This window comes from Anser anser (assembly GCF_964211835.1).
Source record: "Anser anser genome assembly, chromosome: 17".
In the NCBI taxonomy this organism is placed as follows: Eukaryota; Metazoa; Chordata; class Aves; order Anseriformes; family Anatidae; genus Anser; species Anser anser.
Window position 1 is genome coordinate 6160792 of NC_139738.1, and position 18280 is coordinate 6179071.

An 18280-nucleotide genomic window follows, 5' to 3' on the forward strand; every position below is an offset into this window, starting at 1 on the left:
AAATGGCTTATGCTTTTCTTTTCCTACTTTTGCATATCAGGTCATAAAGAAGAAGATGAAAAGCCTTCTGTTTCTGCTGTACTGTCTCTGGAACAAACAGCTGTAATTCAGGAAATGGTAAATCAAGATGTGCTTCCAAAGCTGATGATCCCCAGTCCTACCACTGAACCGCAAACGGTGACTGAAGACAAACAAGAAGAAGCAATAAACTGTGGATCAGATGATTTAGATGATGATGAAGAGGAGGAGGATGAAGATGAGGAGGAAGATGAAGAGGAGATAGAAGAAACTAGTATGCTTAAGGAAAATGCTGAAATGCCTTTAATATGCGAAGAAAAGTTAGATTCTATGGAAGAGCAAAAGAGTACATCAGAGGAATCTCCAGAAAGCTCTCCAAAGAAACTAGTTGTGAAAATTCCAAAAGCAAGAGGCGAATCAAATGGCGATGTTCAGGAAACGTTCATGTTTCCTTGTCAACATTGTGAGAGGAAGTTTACAACAAAGCAAGGACTTGAACGCCACATGCACATTCATATATCTACTGTTAACCATGCTTTCAAATGTCGATATTGTGGGAAAGCCTTCGGTACTCAGATTAACAGGCGAAGACACGAACGGCGCCATGAGGCAGGGCCAAAAAGGAAACCGTTCTTAACCCTAACATCATCGCAACACTTAGATAATGTTGCTGATAACCAAGTAATTGTGGATGATGGTCTTAAAGATGACTTGAACGTTTCCAGTCTTGTGCAAGACTCTGTAGTCTTGGATTCTGAGAAAGCCTCCCAAGAAGTGTCAAACTCCACTTTTGCTGAGGAAAATAAGGAGCCCAAAGAATTGCATCCGTGCAAATATTGCAAAAAGGTTTTTGGAACTCACACCAACATGCGGAGGCATCAGCGTAGGGTTCATGAGCGTCACCTTATTCCCAAAGGTGTCAGAAGAAAAGGATTCTATTCTGAAGAGCCACCACTTCAAACTGAGCAGACCCCAGCAGTCCAGAGTGTATATATAGCAAGTACGGAAATAGAAGAGGAAGGTGAAGTAGATGACGTCTATATTATGGATATTTCCAGCAATATCTCTGAAAACTTAAATTATTACATTGATGGTAAAATTCAGTCCAACAGCAGTACTAGCAATTGTGATGTGATTCAGATGGAGTCCAACTCTGCGGACTTGTATGGACTAAATTGTATAATCAGTCCAGTCACAGTGGAAATTTCCTCAAATTTAAAGGTTACACAAACGCATGTGAATGAACCTCCTAAAGAGTCCTCTAGCAGTGGGAGCAATGAATCCAAAAAGAGGAGAACTGCCAGCCCTCCTCTCATACCAAAAATAAAAACCGAAACAGACCCAGAACCTATAACTCCTACTAGTTCTTTAAATCTTCCTCTTAGCATTTCAACAGAGAGCTTGCCTTTTCATAAAGAAAAAAGTGTGTATTTGTCATCAAAATTAAAACAGCTTCTTCAGACACAGGACAATAAGAAGATAACTTCATCAAGCGAGATCCCTAAACTAGGACCTTCTGTTACATCATCACCTATTTTGCCTCCAGTATCCAGTAGATTTAAAAGAAGGACCAGCTCTCCTCCTAGTTCTCCACAACATAGTCCAGTACTTCGAGACTTTGTCAAGTCAGGTGAGGGAAAAACTGTGTGGAATGATAATCTTCGAAGCTCAAAAATGCCAAAGTTAGAAAGCCACAGCAACTCACCTGCCTGGAGCTTGACTGGAAGGGAAGAAAGAGAGACTATGAGCCCTCTTTGCTTTGAAGACTACAAGCTGTCAAAAGACTGGACAGCTGCTCCAACTTTTGGCAATGTGTGCAACCAGCAGCCACTGGATTTGTCTAGTGGTGTAAAGCAACGGTCTGATGTCAAAAATAAGAATCAAGTTCCTTGGGAATCTGTATTAGATTTAAGCGTGCATAAGAAGCCTTGCAGTGATGCTGAAATTAGGGAATATAAAGAAAACTCCATACAGCCAACCTGTAGTGGTGTTAAAAAGAAGAAACCAACTACTTGCATGTTACAGAAGGTTCTGCTGAATGAGTATAATGGAATGGATGCAGCCACAGACAGAACACCCAGTGTGGACAGAAGCCCGAGCCCAAGCAAATCTCAGGAGTCTCAACCAGAACCTGACACGGACCCCAGTCTATCTGCATCGTCTTCTGTTGACACTCAGCCCCTTAGTTCCTCTGTTTCCCCTGTGCCACAGCCATCCGCTGTACCTTCCATGTGCCAGTTGCCACCTTTGTTAACACCCACCAATCCTCCTTCCCCACCACCCTGCCCACCTGTGTTAACAGTTGCTACATCACCTCCTCCCCTTCTTCCAACCATGCCATTATCAATTCCAGATGTCTCTGCCAGTGCCACTAACACTTCTTCTTGTCCGTCTCCACTTTCTAACACTACTACCCAGTCCCCTCTACCTGTTCTTTCACCTACTGTTTCTCCTTCTCCATCCCCTGTTCCTTCTGTTGAACCTCTTATTTCTGCTGCTTCACCTGGTCCTCCTACTCTCTCTTCCTCTTCTTCTTCCTCCTCTTCCTCCTCCTTCTCCTCTTCTTCCTCTTCATCATCTCCTTCTCCACCTCCTCTTTCAGTAGTTTCTTCTGTTGTTTCCTCTGCTGATAATCTTGAAAATACTCTTCCAATAATAAAACAGGAGGAAACTGAAAATGAGCAGAAAGCAAGAGAAGATCCTCATACTTCAGGTGAATCAGGAGTAGTGCAGGAAACATTCAATAAAAGCTTTGTGTGCAATGTCTGTGAATCACCTTTTCTTTCTATTAAAGACCTAACTAAACATTTATCTGTTCATGCTGAAGAGTGGCCCTTCAAATGTGAATTCTGTGTACAGCTTTTTAGGGATAAAAGAGACTTGTCAGAACATCGCTTTCTGCTTCATGGAGTGGGAAATATCTTTGTTTGCTCGGTTTGTAAAAAGGAATTTGCTTTTTTGTGCAATTTGCAGCAGCATCAGCGAGATCTCCATCCAGACAAAGAGTGCACGCATCATGAGTTTGAAAGTGGGACTTTGAGACCCCAGAATTTTACTGACCCCAGTAAGGTCAACATAGAGCACATGCAGAACCTGTCAGAAGACTCTTTAGAACCTTCTAAAGAGGAAGATGATGAAGATCTAAATGATTCCTCTGAAGAACTTTATACTACTATAAAAATAATGGCTTCTGGGGTAAAATCTAAAGATCCAGATGTTCGTATGGGCCTCAATCAACACTACCCAAGCTTTAAACCACCTCCATTTCAGTATCACCATCGTAATCCTATGGGTATTGGAGTTACTGCAACAAACTTCACTACCCACAATATTCCACAGACTTTTACTACTGCCATCCGCTGCACAAAATGTGGGAAAAGTGTTGATAACATGCCTGAATTACACAAACACATATTGGCTTGTGCATCTGCGAGTGATAAAAAGAGATACACACCCAAAAAAAATCCAGTACCGCTGAAACAGACAGTGCAGCCTAAGAATGGCATGGTTGTTATAGCTGGCCCTGGAAAGAATGCTTTCAGACGAATGGGTCAGCCTAAAAGACTTAATTTCAATGTTGAGATTAGCAAAATGTCCTCAAGTAAACTAAAACTAAGTGCATTGAAAAAGAAAAACCAGCTTGTCCAGAAAGCTATTTTGCAAAAAAAGAAATCTGCCCAGCAGAAGGCAGAATTGAAAAATAATCCATCCGAGTCAGACTCCCATATCTGTCCCTACTGTAATCGAGAGTTTACTTATATTGGAAGTTTGAACAAACACGCGTCATATAGCTGTCCCAAGAAACCCATCTCCCCATCCTCTAAAAAAAATTCATCAAAAAAAAATGCAAGTTCTTCGTTACCTGCAAGCAATGAAAAAGGCAGCAACCAGCGTAGGCGAACAGCAGATGCTGAGATCAAAATGCAAGGCATGCAGCCTCACTTGGGCAAGACAAGAGCACGAACCTCAGGACCTGCTCAAATCCAGCTGCCCTCTGCGTCCTTCAAATCAAAACAAAACGTTAAATTTGTACCTTCCATGCGATCTAAAAAGCCAAATTCATCTTCATCATTGAGGAACTCTAGTCCTGTAAGAGTGTCCAAAATGACTCACGTTGACGGGAAAAAAACTAAAGTGGTAGCTAAGAACAGTTCCTCTGGAATCTCAAGCAAAGCGACCCGGAAATTGCACGTCAGAATACAAAGGAATAATAAAGCTGTTTTGTCAAGTAAGTCTGCTGTGGCGAGTAAGAAAAAGGCAGACAGATTCTCTGTAAAATCTAGAGAGAGGATTGGAGGACCTATTACACGAAGCTTACAGCAGGCGGCAAATGCAGAGGCAGCAGAAAACAAAAGAGATGAAAGCAGTACAAAGCAAGAATTAAAAGATTTCAGGTAAGCTTTTAATTTGAAGTTCAGACAAAACAGGAACACGGTGCTTACTGTTTTGCTGATTTTCTTGGTCTTTTTTTTTTTTTTGAGTTTCTCATATTTAAAACAAAAGAAGATTGTATTTCCTAAACCATGGTTAGCAGCTCAGTCATGCTGAGGTATGATGTACATACTTGGTGCATTTTGTCACATTGTCATGAAATAATACATAATTTGTATAGAGAATGTTTAATTATAAATGGAATTGAAAATGCTGGGAAAAAAATCTCACCACCTGAGTGCAAATAAACCTTAACTCATTAAAGTTATTGGAGGCAATGACTATGTATTTGCTATCCAGCATACGGTGGCCCAGAATCGTTTTAGATTTGGTTTATGGTGGTTCATTAAGCTAAAAATCATGACTGCATTTTTACCCTCTTACTAAAATAATTTGAAATGATGGTTTTTAATAAAAAGTATTCTCTGCATATCATATATTAAAAAAAACATACTTCAAAAATTGTATGTGCATACTAATTGAGTCAGATCTCTAAATACTTAATATAAGGGAAATAGATGTGTAAGAAAAGTTACATGAATGTGTAAATTTTTGTTAAAAGTATCATGCTCTTATGTTTCAGTATAAAAAAATATTACTAAAGCTCTATTTCATTTTCAGAAGAAGCATTTTAATCACAAGAAAGGATAATACTTAAATAAAAAAATAAAAGCTTAATCTATGTGCCTGAGTCCCATTTAAAGTCTTCATGTAGTCTTTTAAGTAGTCAGTAGTATATTTTACAAACTTTGAAATTTCTGTTAGCAGGCTCCTGCCCTGCTATTCTTGAAATAAGTGTCTAATTTGCTGGGTAACTTCCACAAAACTCAGTGGTAATTAAGGGTTCTTTTATTTTTGCTAATTGCAGTCTATGCTGTGATTAACACCAGGTTTATGGCTAAAGGTAGTATTTTTTACCAAAGCAAATGATAGTGGGGAAGGGGGTGGAAGTGGCAGCCTCTTTCACAAGTGTCCACAAGTGGAATTTGTCAGGAAGCGTCAAAATCCAAACTATTTGCAGCTTATGTGTCTTACGGTGAAGACCCTACGTGATAATTTTTAGGAAATACTTCCTATAAAGTCAATCGACAACATAACAGAATTATTTCAAAGAAGGGAATTTGACTCAGGTAATATCCAAGGTAGGACACGTTGAAGGAAAAAAATAATTCTTCCTGGAATTTGGAGATTAATGGTGTTGAATATGCCTTTAAAGTACAAGAACCATTAAGCAGGCCTGTTCTCTTGGGCCATAATCATGTTACTTAATTCTACTCAGCTGCTTCCTTAGCAATACGCGTGAAGCTGTCTTTTACGTGATGCCAGAGCAGATCAGTGGAATTTGAAGCCAGAATGACACATCTTTCCATCCAAACTAATCATTTGACCTTTAAGCAAAATAAGCAAGTGCTTGGAAAACTCTGCATATGGAAACTGTTTAATAGCATTCAGGGTAAATAATGATTTACCTAGGGGTAATATTTCCTTGACTGTCTCAAATACTGTTAGTTTACTTTGGCAGCTTGCAGTCTTTAATGGTTTAACGAATATTTGTGCTAGAAGAATTCTTGCTTTTGTTTCTGAAATAATGCTCGTAAATCTGGATCGTCTCATCACCTCCTCACCTTTTTTTTTTCTTATATCAAGTACAAAGTGTCTTTTTGTCTTCATACACTATTTAATGTCAGCATAAGCTTCAATTCTACTCTGGGTAGACATTGATTTTTTTTTTTCTTGCCCCCAGGAAATCTCAATTCTTAGCATTCATTCAACATTGTTGCTTCGTGTAGTAATTGTCTCCAAATTTGTTTTTCACCTTTCCGTTTTTCTGTGTAAACATATTCCATTCACAAATAATTTGTGTTGTCATTTATCTTCAGTTTTTGTTTTTTATTTTCTAGGAATCTCCTGTAAAACAAAGCAAAACAAAACAAAAAATCCCTTAATGACATGGTAGAGCTGTTGTATGCTCAACTTAGGATAAGCACTACGACAATGGATGTGAAGTCCACCAAGCTTGCGAAACCAGCTGAAGCTGACTCACAATCATAAAATTGCCTGCAGGCTTCTTGCTAATACTCGGTGTCAGGCATAGACTTATTTTGTGCCTGACACTCATGCTGGGCTTCACGATGATTCAGATAAGAGAAGGGTACTATTAAAAACAAAATGGAACCAAAACACCACCACCACCAAACCAAAAATAATAATAATAAAAAACAACACACACACCAAAAAAAAAATCAAAAGAAAGTGGGATTAAACTAAACCAAATCTTCATCCCTTGAATGCTTAGATCCTTGTTTTGTCTGTACCATCACAAATGGCATAATGGCAGTCACTTGTAAAGCTGGCAAAGCAGAGATTCCCTGTTTTATCAGTAATGCAGTAGAGATTCAGGGACAACAAATGTTGGTGCACTCTAAGTATTTCTGTCATGTAGAAAGTCTGCTAAAACCTTTCTTCTAAACAGTAGAGAGGAACCTAGTATGATACATTTCCTTTTCTTCCCGCCTTCTCCCCACTTTCTGAGTGTTTTAGATGACCAGCATATAATGGGAAAAAAGCCTGATTTGGATGTTCTGTGAGTTTTCCAAATTCCTATTTATACTTGCAGATGAAACTTTATATAGCAATGAAATACCGATACCAGTTTCTAAATACTATATATAATGAATGCAGTGTATCTTTTTATTGATAAAAAGGCTAGACCAGGGCTACATACCTGTATATTTTGAAAGTTAAATATATAATTACTCTAAAAGGTCTTACACCTCTATCTAATAACTTAAAACAACAAATTGGTCTGTTGTTCTTAAACATCTTTTTATGGAAATACCATTTCTCGTGTTTATATAGCTTTCAAGATTAATGACTGAATTGATGGAAAGTGACTAGTTTCATTATACAGCCACCCCTTTTATTTTTTGTTCTTGACTTAAAAAGTAATCTACCTCTTAAAATTTGTAGTTTAATACTTGTTTGGTGAATTTGTGCCACTTTAACTTTCACTTTCACTATCATTCCCATTTTGTTACATTTCTGTTATGGGGACTTTATGTTGAAATATTGTATAAAGCATTTGTAGCAAGTTTAAAAAATAAAATATTTAAAATTATTTAAATTGTTTTGGACACTTCAATTGTACTATATGTGATTTACATTTTACATTAATTTCATTTTGTTTTCATTTTGGGTTGTTAATCTCGGAGCATGTTCCTGTATTAAAGTTTGCTGTTAGTTATATTGTTTTTTTTTTTTTTTGGAGAGTGATATAAAGAGTATTCTAATGAAAACATTAAAAATTACAATTTGACATACAAGTGGGGTCGTCATTGCTTTTGAACATTGTAGCCTTGCTGAAGATACTGTAAGTGCAGGTAAGCAACTGAAGAGGGAGATTTCTCCTCCAGCGCGCAGCACATCATATAAGTTGCAGATGTGGCAAAGAGTCTCTGTGGAGTTGCAAGCAAGCACTTAATGACCAACTAGATGGAACTATCATGACACATTTTATATAACTGTAACCAATAAAGTAAACTTTTTAAAAACTTGTGGGAAACTGTGTTTTGTATGGAAACCAGATGTATCAGGAAAATGAGACTCTGTACATCTAGAAGGAATTAAGTATGCTTGCATCCTTTGGCTTTCTGTGCCCAGCTCACTAAAACAAATCTATACAAATTTGACACATCTCAGTTAATTCTTGATTTTCTTTACTGTGGATATAGTTAAACACACATCATTTAATCTTTTTCTGTTTTTATATGCTTAGTGAACTAGCTTAGTCAAAAAACACGTAAAGAATTTGCCTCTGAGAATTTTAGAATGTTGCATTCCAACGCCAAGAGGAATTGCAGCATGTGGCGTCCTCCTGCAGCGGGGCCAGAAGCATCCGCGTCCATATAGGTGTGGCAGTTGGATGGAACATTGTAACATCACTGAGACTTAGCTGTATTACAGGAACCCTTTTCTTTCTAGTAGTAAGTTTATTCAAATGGATACCTCTGTTTTAGCAAGGTTCTTTGGTAAGAGCTGCTTGTTTATTTTCTCACATAAGTCATTCCTCGAAGATCTTACCCTCTCTGTAATGGAATTTTCCCTGAATTGTAATTAACAGGGAAAAATCTCGTAAAATGATGCAGAATTTTAACATCGTTCAGTAAGTGTTTTTGCAAGCATATCTACACTGTGGTAATGTATGCTGCAGTTTGATAGTTGCAGTGACAAAGATGGTTAAGAGATGAATTCTAGCTAGATGAAGTCTAGCTTGCAATAGCAATTATACTTATTAGGTGGTAGGACAGCCACCGTAAAGGTGAAAAAAACAGTTTGTTCACATCTTGCATTACTAACAACTGAAATAGTTGGTGTGTTTGCTCTTACTGCAGTCAGTGTTTTGATCCTATATTTGCGATGTCTGACAGTGAACTGATAATGAACAAACCTGCTTCTTTCCCTCATTGCTTAATATTCCAGCAGAAATCCTATTGTCATCATCTTTACTGTTTTTTTCTGCTGTGATATTAAATCCTGTTGTGTCCCACAGATGTTGCCACTCACTCTGACATGGTTCTCGTGTTCATACACAACAATTCTCAAGCAAAATGCTGTAAGATTGAGATCTGTACTCCCAAAAAAGACCTAATCTTCAAGGAAGAAGTTTCACTCCTAACTAGTCTATTCATCACACGTAGGAAAAGTGCAACTTTTATAGTTACCGTTACTGTTGTATCTCATTTGCATCGTTGGATTCTATAGTTTTTATAACTGTCTTTTTATGATCTGAATGCACCAATAAAGCCATAGTGATGCCCACAAAGTACTGACATTTCCTGAGATGAATCCAAACAGGCAATGAAGACAAACTTGTTCCTGTTTACAAAGAGTGACATGTTAGTCAGGATCAAACACAGTTAGTTTAATAAAAGCAATACTGAATTGTGTATGGAGCTGGAAGAGCTAACAAATGGCTTGCTTTTTGTTTTTCTCCATTATCCAGTTTGTTAGCAGGAGTTACAACTTGCTTGTATCAGAGAGTATCTCCAAGGTGTTGAATCCTTGACATTACAAGACAGTCCAGGGGATGCAGCCAGGTCTCCTGCATGTGGTATTCCCTGACCTGCTCTGTAAGCTCCTGCCCCTTTCTGTGAGCTGACTATAATCGATTTGGGCTATCATATTTCTTTCACTATGTTTTGTCAGCATTTTATGTTGTAAGCTTTCAATTTAAAGTGTTCTAGTTTAGCTCCTGATGGTTTTCTTTAGAGAGCTGTCATAGAAAACTAGACCCTGCCAATTTAGTGTATAAATTTGCAAGTTCAAATGTGGAAACAAATACTGCTATGTTCACTTAGATTTGTGATTTCATTCCCAAAGTTGTGGGGCCAGTTCCAGCTTTCACTGGATTTGAATTCAGCTAAGAAGCTAAGCCGAGTGATAACCCGTGGCAGTCAAAGGGCCTGTAAATGACCTTAAAAAGAGAACATGGGAGACTTTGCGTGTTGATTCTAGCTGATCGGTATGAGTCAAATGAAAGTCTACTTCCATCCTTTTTCTCATTTTCATAATGAATAAGTTCTGAACGTGCTGTTGTGGATCTGAGCTTTTGTGGTAAGTGAACTGTGAAGAAGAGGTAAATTTTAGATCTTACTTAACTAAACTGGTAAAGGATTAGAAACTCTTGGGACTAGCATGAAAATTCATAGTAGTAATTGAAAATACTTTGATAGTAATACAGTGCAGAACAGCAAAGCTGATTTTGTTTCCACTTGGTACAGTATTTAAAAACAGAATATTAACACTTATTATAGAATGTGTTAATATCCTATCGTGTTCGGTGTTTTCAGGCCATAGCTGGCGTTTTGCAAAGTGTTCAAGACTTTGATGCACAAATCTTACGGAATTTTAATGGGAACTTCTCGTATGCAGCCACAACAATTTGAGTTAAGCTTTAAAGTGGATTGTTTCATCTAAACTTTGTGGACAGTTATTCCAAGACTGAGTGAACTGAGAGCTAAGAGCTACTCAGATCTCTGAGGACAATACAAATTAATATGTTCAAGAGATGTTTTTTTTTTAAGGTAGTATTCAGATTGCTATAAAGATCCATAGTTTGTTTCCAGCATGCCATGTTATGTGTATTATACAGTTGTATACTGCTTTTTTTTTCTTTGTAGAACCCATGTCATATTTAATTCTTGGGGTGGAGCTGCTCTAGATGTGAATAGCGGCTCTATGGGAAAGAGGGTTTGTGTTGGACCTTCCAGTACTTTTTGGAAGAGTGGGAAGGTGAGGAAAAACTTTCTTTCTCAGAACAAGATGCAAATAATACACTTTAAGGAAGGTGTGATCCATTAAGTGTGTGGTTAATGGTCTGTTTTACAAATCAAATGAGATAAAGAAGAATGTCAATGCTGTTCAAGTTGTGTCTTTATTCCATACTCATGAATGACATGAGGCCATTTCCTAAGCTTTGGGATCCTGACTTTGCAATTTCAGTAATGTCTTACAGTTTTTTTGTTTGTTTGTTTTGTTTTGTTTTGTTTTTACTTTATTTACTTATTTATTTGAGTGAAATTAATACCAGGGTAGCTGAGGTAGCTGAGGTCAGTGCTACTTTGTGCTCATCACTTACAGTCAGGACAGGGTCCCCCCAGCCAAGTGTTAGAAATGGCAATAGGTTATTGGAGTGGGAAAGGAAGCAGGTGGGGTGAAACATCCAAGGTCTAACACCAGGGCACGGGCAGAGCTCAGAAAGGAACTGGGGGGGTAGGGGGGGAGAGGGGGTGTTAGTCTCATGGGGACTGTCTCTGGACCACAGGCTCTTCAACCACTTTAAATACTTCTAAACCTTTTCCTTAGTTAAGAGGGGGCCCTATTGCTAGTGGGCACCTGACCCCTGCTTCCCATGTACAGTTCATCGCTTTTCATCCCCATTGTGCTGAACCCAGGCATTTACTGATCTTAGTCTTTAAAAACACTTTGCTTTTGAAAGCATGCATTTGAAAGAGGGCATTGAATTAGTACTTTTTTTTTCTTTTTTTTTTCTTTTTTTCCTTCAGATAAACAGCAAAGCACTGAAACTCAAAGGGATGCCTGAGTAGGCGTCAAGTTGGAGGGAGGCTTTTTCGTAGGAGATAGGTAGCTGGTTCATCTTCCTAACCTAGTCGGGGAGTGTGCTTTTTGGGACTTAGTGCGAGAATCAGCAATGAACTTTAGGGTGTGTGTGTGTACACATACATTTGCTTATTTTTTGCAAGCCTTTTATATTCTATGAGCCAAGCAGGGTCATCTGAGTCATGTTTTGGATGACGCTGCTCCCAGAAACTGCCAAAGGGTTGTGAGAAGCAGCTTTGATCACTCGGTGGGTGATGCTCCGTTTCTCAGAAGTGTAGGCTCAGCGTTTGGAGCGCGTGTGGCCGTGCACCGCTGGAGGTGTGCTGCCCTGCAGATGGGCAGCAACGTGGGGACTTGTACCGCTCATAATGCCCCGTGTCAGTCAAAGAAGAATAATGCTCTGGTATCTGGGCCCGTTTCTGCAGAGCCTGCCTCGGGTCCTTTTACAGTTAAGTCAATGCTACTCAGCAAAGTTAAATGCCCACTGTAAGGTAAATGCGAGTGCTTTTTCAGGGAAGCGATGTTGGCGAGATCACAGAGGATGCGCTACCTGCTGAGGGCATTTGGAAGCCTGGCAACAGAAGTGGGAACAGAAAGGAGCTGAGTCAGCCTGTCTGCTCCTTCTGCTTCCTCCGGGCTGGTGGTGAGCTGCGGGCATGGGCGCTGCCCCGAAGCTGCTCTGCGGGGGATTTGCTTTGGGGGAGCTCAGGCAGACTGAGCAAACTCACGCTTGGGCAGCACACGTGTGAGTAGCAGTTAGTTGTATTCCCACTGTAACTTGGTGGTAGCATTTATTTAGCATTTCATTTAGGTACTGTTTTTCTCTACTAACCGTTGCAGTGTGAAAGGAGGTAGGAAGATGAGAGAGAATGAATTCTTCCATGACTGAGCTGCTTTGAAGAGTCGTACACTCAAACTTCACTGTCACTGGAATCTGAAGTTTTATTTCCCATTCATTATGGCAAATGCTTTCACTCATCACTGTCAAATCGAAGGCACATTTTCTTTTGTGCAGTTTCATGCAATGAGATGTTTAGGACAGGGCTCTTACGAGTTCTGCTAGCCTTCAGTAATCTTGAGACTCACTTGAGTAAACGCTTCAGATTAAAGCTAAATAAAAATCAACTGCAGCCATCCCTGTGTGTGATAAATTTTTCTCATTTTTTTCCTCTGTCATGAATGTGAATCAGTAGATACACATTTTTTTTTTTAACCAAATTATCAGATTACATTACATGACAGTATAGAAGATGTATTTGAGTACTGCTATATTTAATCCAATATTCTTCACCTTTTGGCTTGCACAGTGCTCTGTGCCTCTTTAAAAGGGCAGGAAGATAAATTGTTGAAGTGATACTGTTCATCTAAATTTATAGACCTGGATTTCTTAGTGACTAATAGTTTCTTTGAGCTCAATTGGAAGTGTCATCAAGGAATCTGATTTTCCAGAAGAGCTCAGTAGCCATCCTCAGGGCCAAATCCTTTTTAGGGGACACTTTAGATCAGTAGTTGCTTTTTTTTTTTTTTTTTAATCTTGTTGTGTTCAATTAAAATGGTATTGATGCATTAATTTTAAACAGTCCCCAGGTGAATTCTTGGCATGGTGTGAGATTTTTTCAACAGTTCTCAATCTGATGTTCATCACTGAAAGTAACAGTATTTTGAAGAACGATTTCTGTGGGAGTGGGATTAAGTCAACAACGAAGAAACTTGAACTCTAGAGCACATGTATTAACAACAAAACAATTTTTGAGTTATTGTGAGGGAGCAGTGCAACTTTAAAGGTATTCTGTCCTTTGAACTGCTGTGGTTAGAGACTGCTGCTATGTATCTTCTTGAAAGTTGAGAATGCAAGCATCTCAATAACAGGTTTTTCCAGCTCAGATTCATGAAAGGCCTAACCATAAAATCATAATATTCATGTTATGTCCTTTAGTGTCATGTGATCGCAAGATAAAATCCTGATACATGATCCAGCTTTTTCACCACATTCATAAATCGCGTAATTCTCAAAGTCTCAGCAATTACATGTGCAGTACATGCTGAGATCCTTTTTGTTTCCTGCTCACCCATTTTTTTATGTAGAGGCAGGGCTTTTTTTGCAGGAAAAAAAAAATCCTTCTCAACCAAATTCCATCTACAATCCATGTCCTTTTTTACTTAAAAAAAAAAAAAAAAGTTCATGTAATTTGATGGTTGATGTTTTTCCAAGTCCTTGTTTTGTGTTTCCCATTAGGCAATATGCTAGTGCAAGAGAGTACATGCCAGCTGGGTTAGCAGCATGCTGTTTGAGTTCTCACTGAGCAGAAAGCCCAGGAATCTTGTTTATCACCCCCTTGCTTGCCTTCTGGCCCCTAAAGTTACCCAGCCTAATTCTGCAAATCCAGGAATTTAGGCTTACACATCCACACCACTGTATCTTTTTTTTTAAGCAGGCAGTTAATTATTTTAGATGTCAGTCTGTCAGCTTAGACATTGTTTTATTTAATTATAGTAACCACTTTGGACAGAGTATGGCCCTGACATGTCTATTCTTAGGAGGATCATTGGAGCGAGTGTGTGTATTCTGAAATATTGGACCATATGCATGTTATTTTAGACTAGGAGTAAAGAAGTGTAAGCCCTGAAAAACAAACAAACAAGCAAACAAAAAACACTTAATTGAGGTATAAATGTGAACCTAAATTCCCTGGGTTTTGTACCTTCCCCTTATTGCATGCTATGACTTTGCTCACTGAATTTCTCTGATGTGACCAGCAACCATATCACATCACTCCAAGTCTTCGATCCCACAAGTAACATGGCTTATTTTTTCTGGGATGTTTTTAGTGAACTAAACTAGCAGCTTGGAAGAATGTTAATTGCCCAAGTGTGGTAGAAGACAAGGTAATTTGCATAAGAAATACCAATGTATTTCAAGAATGTCTGAGGGAAGGGTGCATGCCGGGATCCGGCATTCTTGCTAGCCTAGAAGTTTGCATGTGCATAATCTCAAGGCTCATCGGCCTAGGAGGGTGTAGGACTGTAGGATTTTAGATGTAGTGAAACTAAGTGTTGAGACTGCGTGGCTTGGGGAATCGCAATGTACTGTGATACGAACCTTGCTTGCAGATCCTGCTTTAGGACTACTGGTCTTCTGGATGACCTTGGGAAATCCCTTTCCTTCTGACTCAGTTCTGCACCTCAAAAATGGGGAGTACGATACCAAGTGTACCACAAAACACTTTAAGATCTTAGCATGGAAGAGGCAGGGGTTAGCATATTGTTGTCGTAGTAATGCTCACTAAAATCAGTGATTTGTTTCTCTGTCACAGCTTGGGTGTGCTTTCAGTTAAGAGAGAGCTCTAGGCCCTGTCTGCATGTGAAAAATGGTATCGTTTAACTTCTGGTTTGGCTTTAATTTAGGGTGTAGCCAGTACATTTACCAACACTATTTGTTCTGATTAAAAAGTCCTACTTGACAATGCTCTCGAACCCCTCCTGTTGCTTAACATTCAGTTTCTGTGCCCTTTTTCTTGCAAGCTTAGTATCTTTTTGGATGCTCTTCTTTTTTTTTTTTTTTTTTTGTTTCCCCCCTAGCAAGGACTGTTCCTATGAGGGCTCACCGGGGCCAGGCCTGTCCTCTGGTGTTTGGGCCGGAGCGGGGCCGTGGTGCAGCAGGACCAGGCCGCAGCCGCCTCGCTCCTCCCCACGAGGCCCTCGCTGCTCGCCTGTGTCTACACAGGGTGCTGAAGAATTCCTCTTCTTTCGCCCGGCTACAGTTATGCCAGCGCCGGTGATGGGGAAAGCAGGTGCAAAGTGACAGTGCCAAAAATAGTGACCTCAATAAACCATTCCTCCGTGCGAGGGGGTGTTGCAGCTCTCCTCCCCCTCGGAGACCAGCCAGGCCGGGTTTGCTGACCCAGGGGGTTCAGACAGCCACGCTGCCCTGCATCGCTCCCATCGGGCTCCTTAAAACCGAAGTTACAACCCATTCGAGCGGCGTGCCGGTGCAGAGGGCCGTGCTTTGCCACCCGCTCTCGTACAGCAATGCTCCCAGCCCTGTCCCACAGTGTGGGCAGCAGCCGGCGTTTTGCCTTGGGTCGGAGTGTGGTTAGTTGTGGGCAAAACAGAGAGGGAGCAGTGAGAACCCCATACGGGCTCCGTTCCCGTTTCTATCCAGTCCATCTAGAAAAACAGCCCCTCCTTATCTTCTGCCCGTCATCCCCTGCTTCCCAATAATAAACCCACGATCCATGGCTTGAAAGCGGGGTGGAATTAGGGGATAAAAGATTTCTTTAGCATATTGGTTTTGAGGGGGAGATGAGGGAGCGCGTTTGAAAACACAGGTCAGATTTTCTCAGATATTTTGTCTCTTTGTGTTTGAGGCCTTGTTTTGTTTATTTTTTATTTTTTGTTTCCCACAGGATCTAGGCATTTGCTCATCGCATGCAATAACACGCAGATGTTATTGATTATAGAAGAACTTTTACAAGTCATAATTAATTTTTTGACATTAAACTTTGCTTAAATGGGAACATTCTAAATAAAACAAAAAATTCTCTCTTCTAGTTATAGTAAAGAACTGAAACTAAACAAACTAAACTTGTTTTGGGTATTCTACTGTTTCCCTTGGTAACAGTCTTTATGTGGGACAACAAAATCTGGCTTTTGTTGACTTCCTCGTCACCACTTTCTGATTCCTACACACTAGACAAAGGCTTCAGTATTAAATTCACAAGGACTGAAGAGTATGGTTTACATATAACAATAGCTAAGCTTTGGCAGATGATTTTAGCCACAGATTTTAATTTGGAAATGATTGAATTGCTTACTTTTCAAAAGTTCTGTGGTTTTGTTTTTCAGTTGTAATGGAAAATTTTGCACTTCTTTAATTCTAACTTGCAGTTCCACTGTGCTACAAAATCTGTACGAAACAAAACAAAAGCTGAAATGTCTTTTAAAGGGTGCACGTCAAACACTGAAATTCCGCCGGAGAAAAACCTAACTTTCAAATGTTCTTAGATGCGTCGTTACGTAATAAAATTAGATTTCAAAAGATGTTCCCTTGGAAGAACATAAGTAGCTGGTTTTGGTTAGACATGTGAGGAGTTTGCATAGCCGAGGTAAGCATGCAGTTACCACAAGTGGGGGTGCACAGGTGCGAGGGGGGCATACGTGCATCTGCAGGCACCGCCGGGGTGCAAGCACGTACAGCGAGCAGGGGCTGACAGCCCAAACTGCTCAAAAGCACGGGTCTGCAGAGCTGCAGGTTTTATAAACAAATAGGGTATTTTTTTTTCTTTTAGTTTAAGGAAATTTAGCTTGGGTGTATATTTGAACTGAGGTTGTACGTTTAGACTACACCTAAGCTGTTTTATTTTCCTTGCTTTGACTCATGTTCAGACTTCTTCTTGAAATCACAGTTGATAGGGATGTAATATTGCCGAGTTTAAATCCCTGATTTTCACTTTTGCTTTACAAGAAAGTTGGGATTCTTAGAGTTAGTATAAAATTTGAAATGAAATAACATATCTGCAATAAAGGCACCATAGCAGTGCTTGCTGTACTGACTTGTAAACATAATTCATCAAATTTACAAGTACTGGAATGGCAAAAGTGTACTGCAGGCTTTGCACTCAGGTAAAATGACCAGATGGGGTATTGTGCTTATATATGGGAAAATTCTTTTTCTATAAGTATCTATCTAAAAATCTGATATGGGCTGTCGTGAGAAAATGACCTTGACTCCTTGTTCTCTACATAGCTGTGGATTTGTCCGTTTGTCCTAGCTGGGAGGGCTCTCTAACTGGGACGGTGGGTGGGGGGCTGGAGGCTGCTTCCATTGGGACTTCGTACCTGAATGAACTAACAGAGCAAGTTCAGAACGAGGCAAAAAAAAACAACCCTTGCCTTCAGAAGCAGCTCCCAGTACTTGGAGGATGAGTGTAGTCTTTTTTTTTCACTCATAGCTTTCAAAGCTGCTGTGGGGCCCCTAAGGCATGTCTATGCTGGTGTTTTGTTTCTTTTTTTCCGGTACCCTAATGTGTATGAGTTTCTCCTGCCTCTTTGTACAGTTACAGACTCCGCATGGCCTCTAGATGTCCCTCCTCCTCTTCTCATAACACCAGCACCAGGCAATGCAAGAAATCCAGCTGCACTGCATCCCACTTCTTCAAGGAATAGACTTCTGCATGTCAAAGCTGCGCAGGTACAGCGACGCGGTCACTGCATGTCACAAACACACCCTGCTTGTGTTTCTCTGGGCAAGGATTGCAAAGCACTTTACAAACCCACAGTGGTGCTGCTCTTGTAACTGGTCACTGGTGAGAAAACAGGCATGAAGGGGGAGAGCAAGGTGTGCTATGTCAGAAACAGGACCTCTTGCTCACTTGAATCAAATGCAAGAGACAAAGCCTTCTCTAGCAATGTGTAACTCTTACATCCTCTGCACCAAAAGGCTCTGTCACAGCAGTCAGCTCTTAGCCTCGTGGAAGATGTAAGCAGTGTTTTCTTCCATTTGTGAGCTTTTGAGACTTGAGGTGTTGCTCCTCTGGATTATGTGTCGAGCTTGAATATGCTGATAATTTTTGTGAGGATGAGGCTTTGTCTCCATCTGGGAAGGAGTGCTATTTGTACCTGAGAGCAGCAGTGGGTAAAGTGCTTTGGGATCTACATATATTATGGTTGGCTGCTCTGGTTGAATGACAGAAGCTCGAAGACCGGTGTTACA

General features: G+C 39.9%; 1 protein-coding gene across 3 annotated transcripts in view; it reads left to right on the plus strand.

The window, feature by feature from the left end:
* PRDM2 (PR/SET domain 2) overlaps positions 1-18280 on the plus strand; it is a 182494-nt gene that overhangs the window by 49085 nt on the left and 115129 nt on the right. For 2 of the 3 annotated variants that reach the window (XM_083802633.1, XM_083802634.1), the window contains exons 8-9: positions 41-4412; positions 17625-17758. In XM_083802633.1, the coding sequence (XP_083658759.1) occupies positions 41-4412; positions 17625-17733 (4481 nt within the window). In that variant the 3' untranslated portion in view covers positions 17734-17758. Of the gene's footprint in view, positions 1-40; positions 4413-6350; positions 12314-12408; positions 16212-17624; positions 17759-18280 lie in introns of those variants that run through there. The other variant, XM_083802635.1, reaches the window with a different exon arrangement.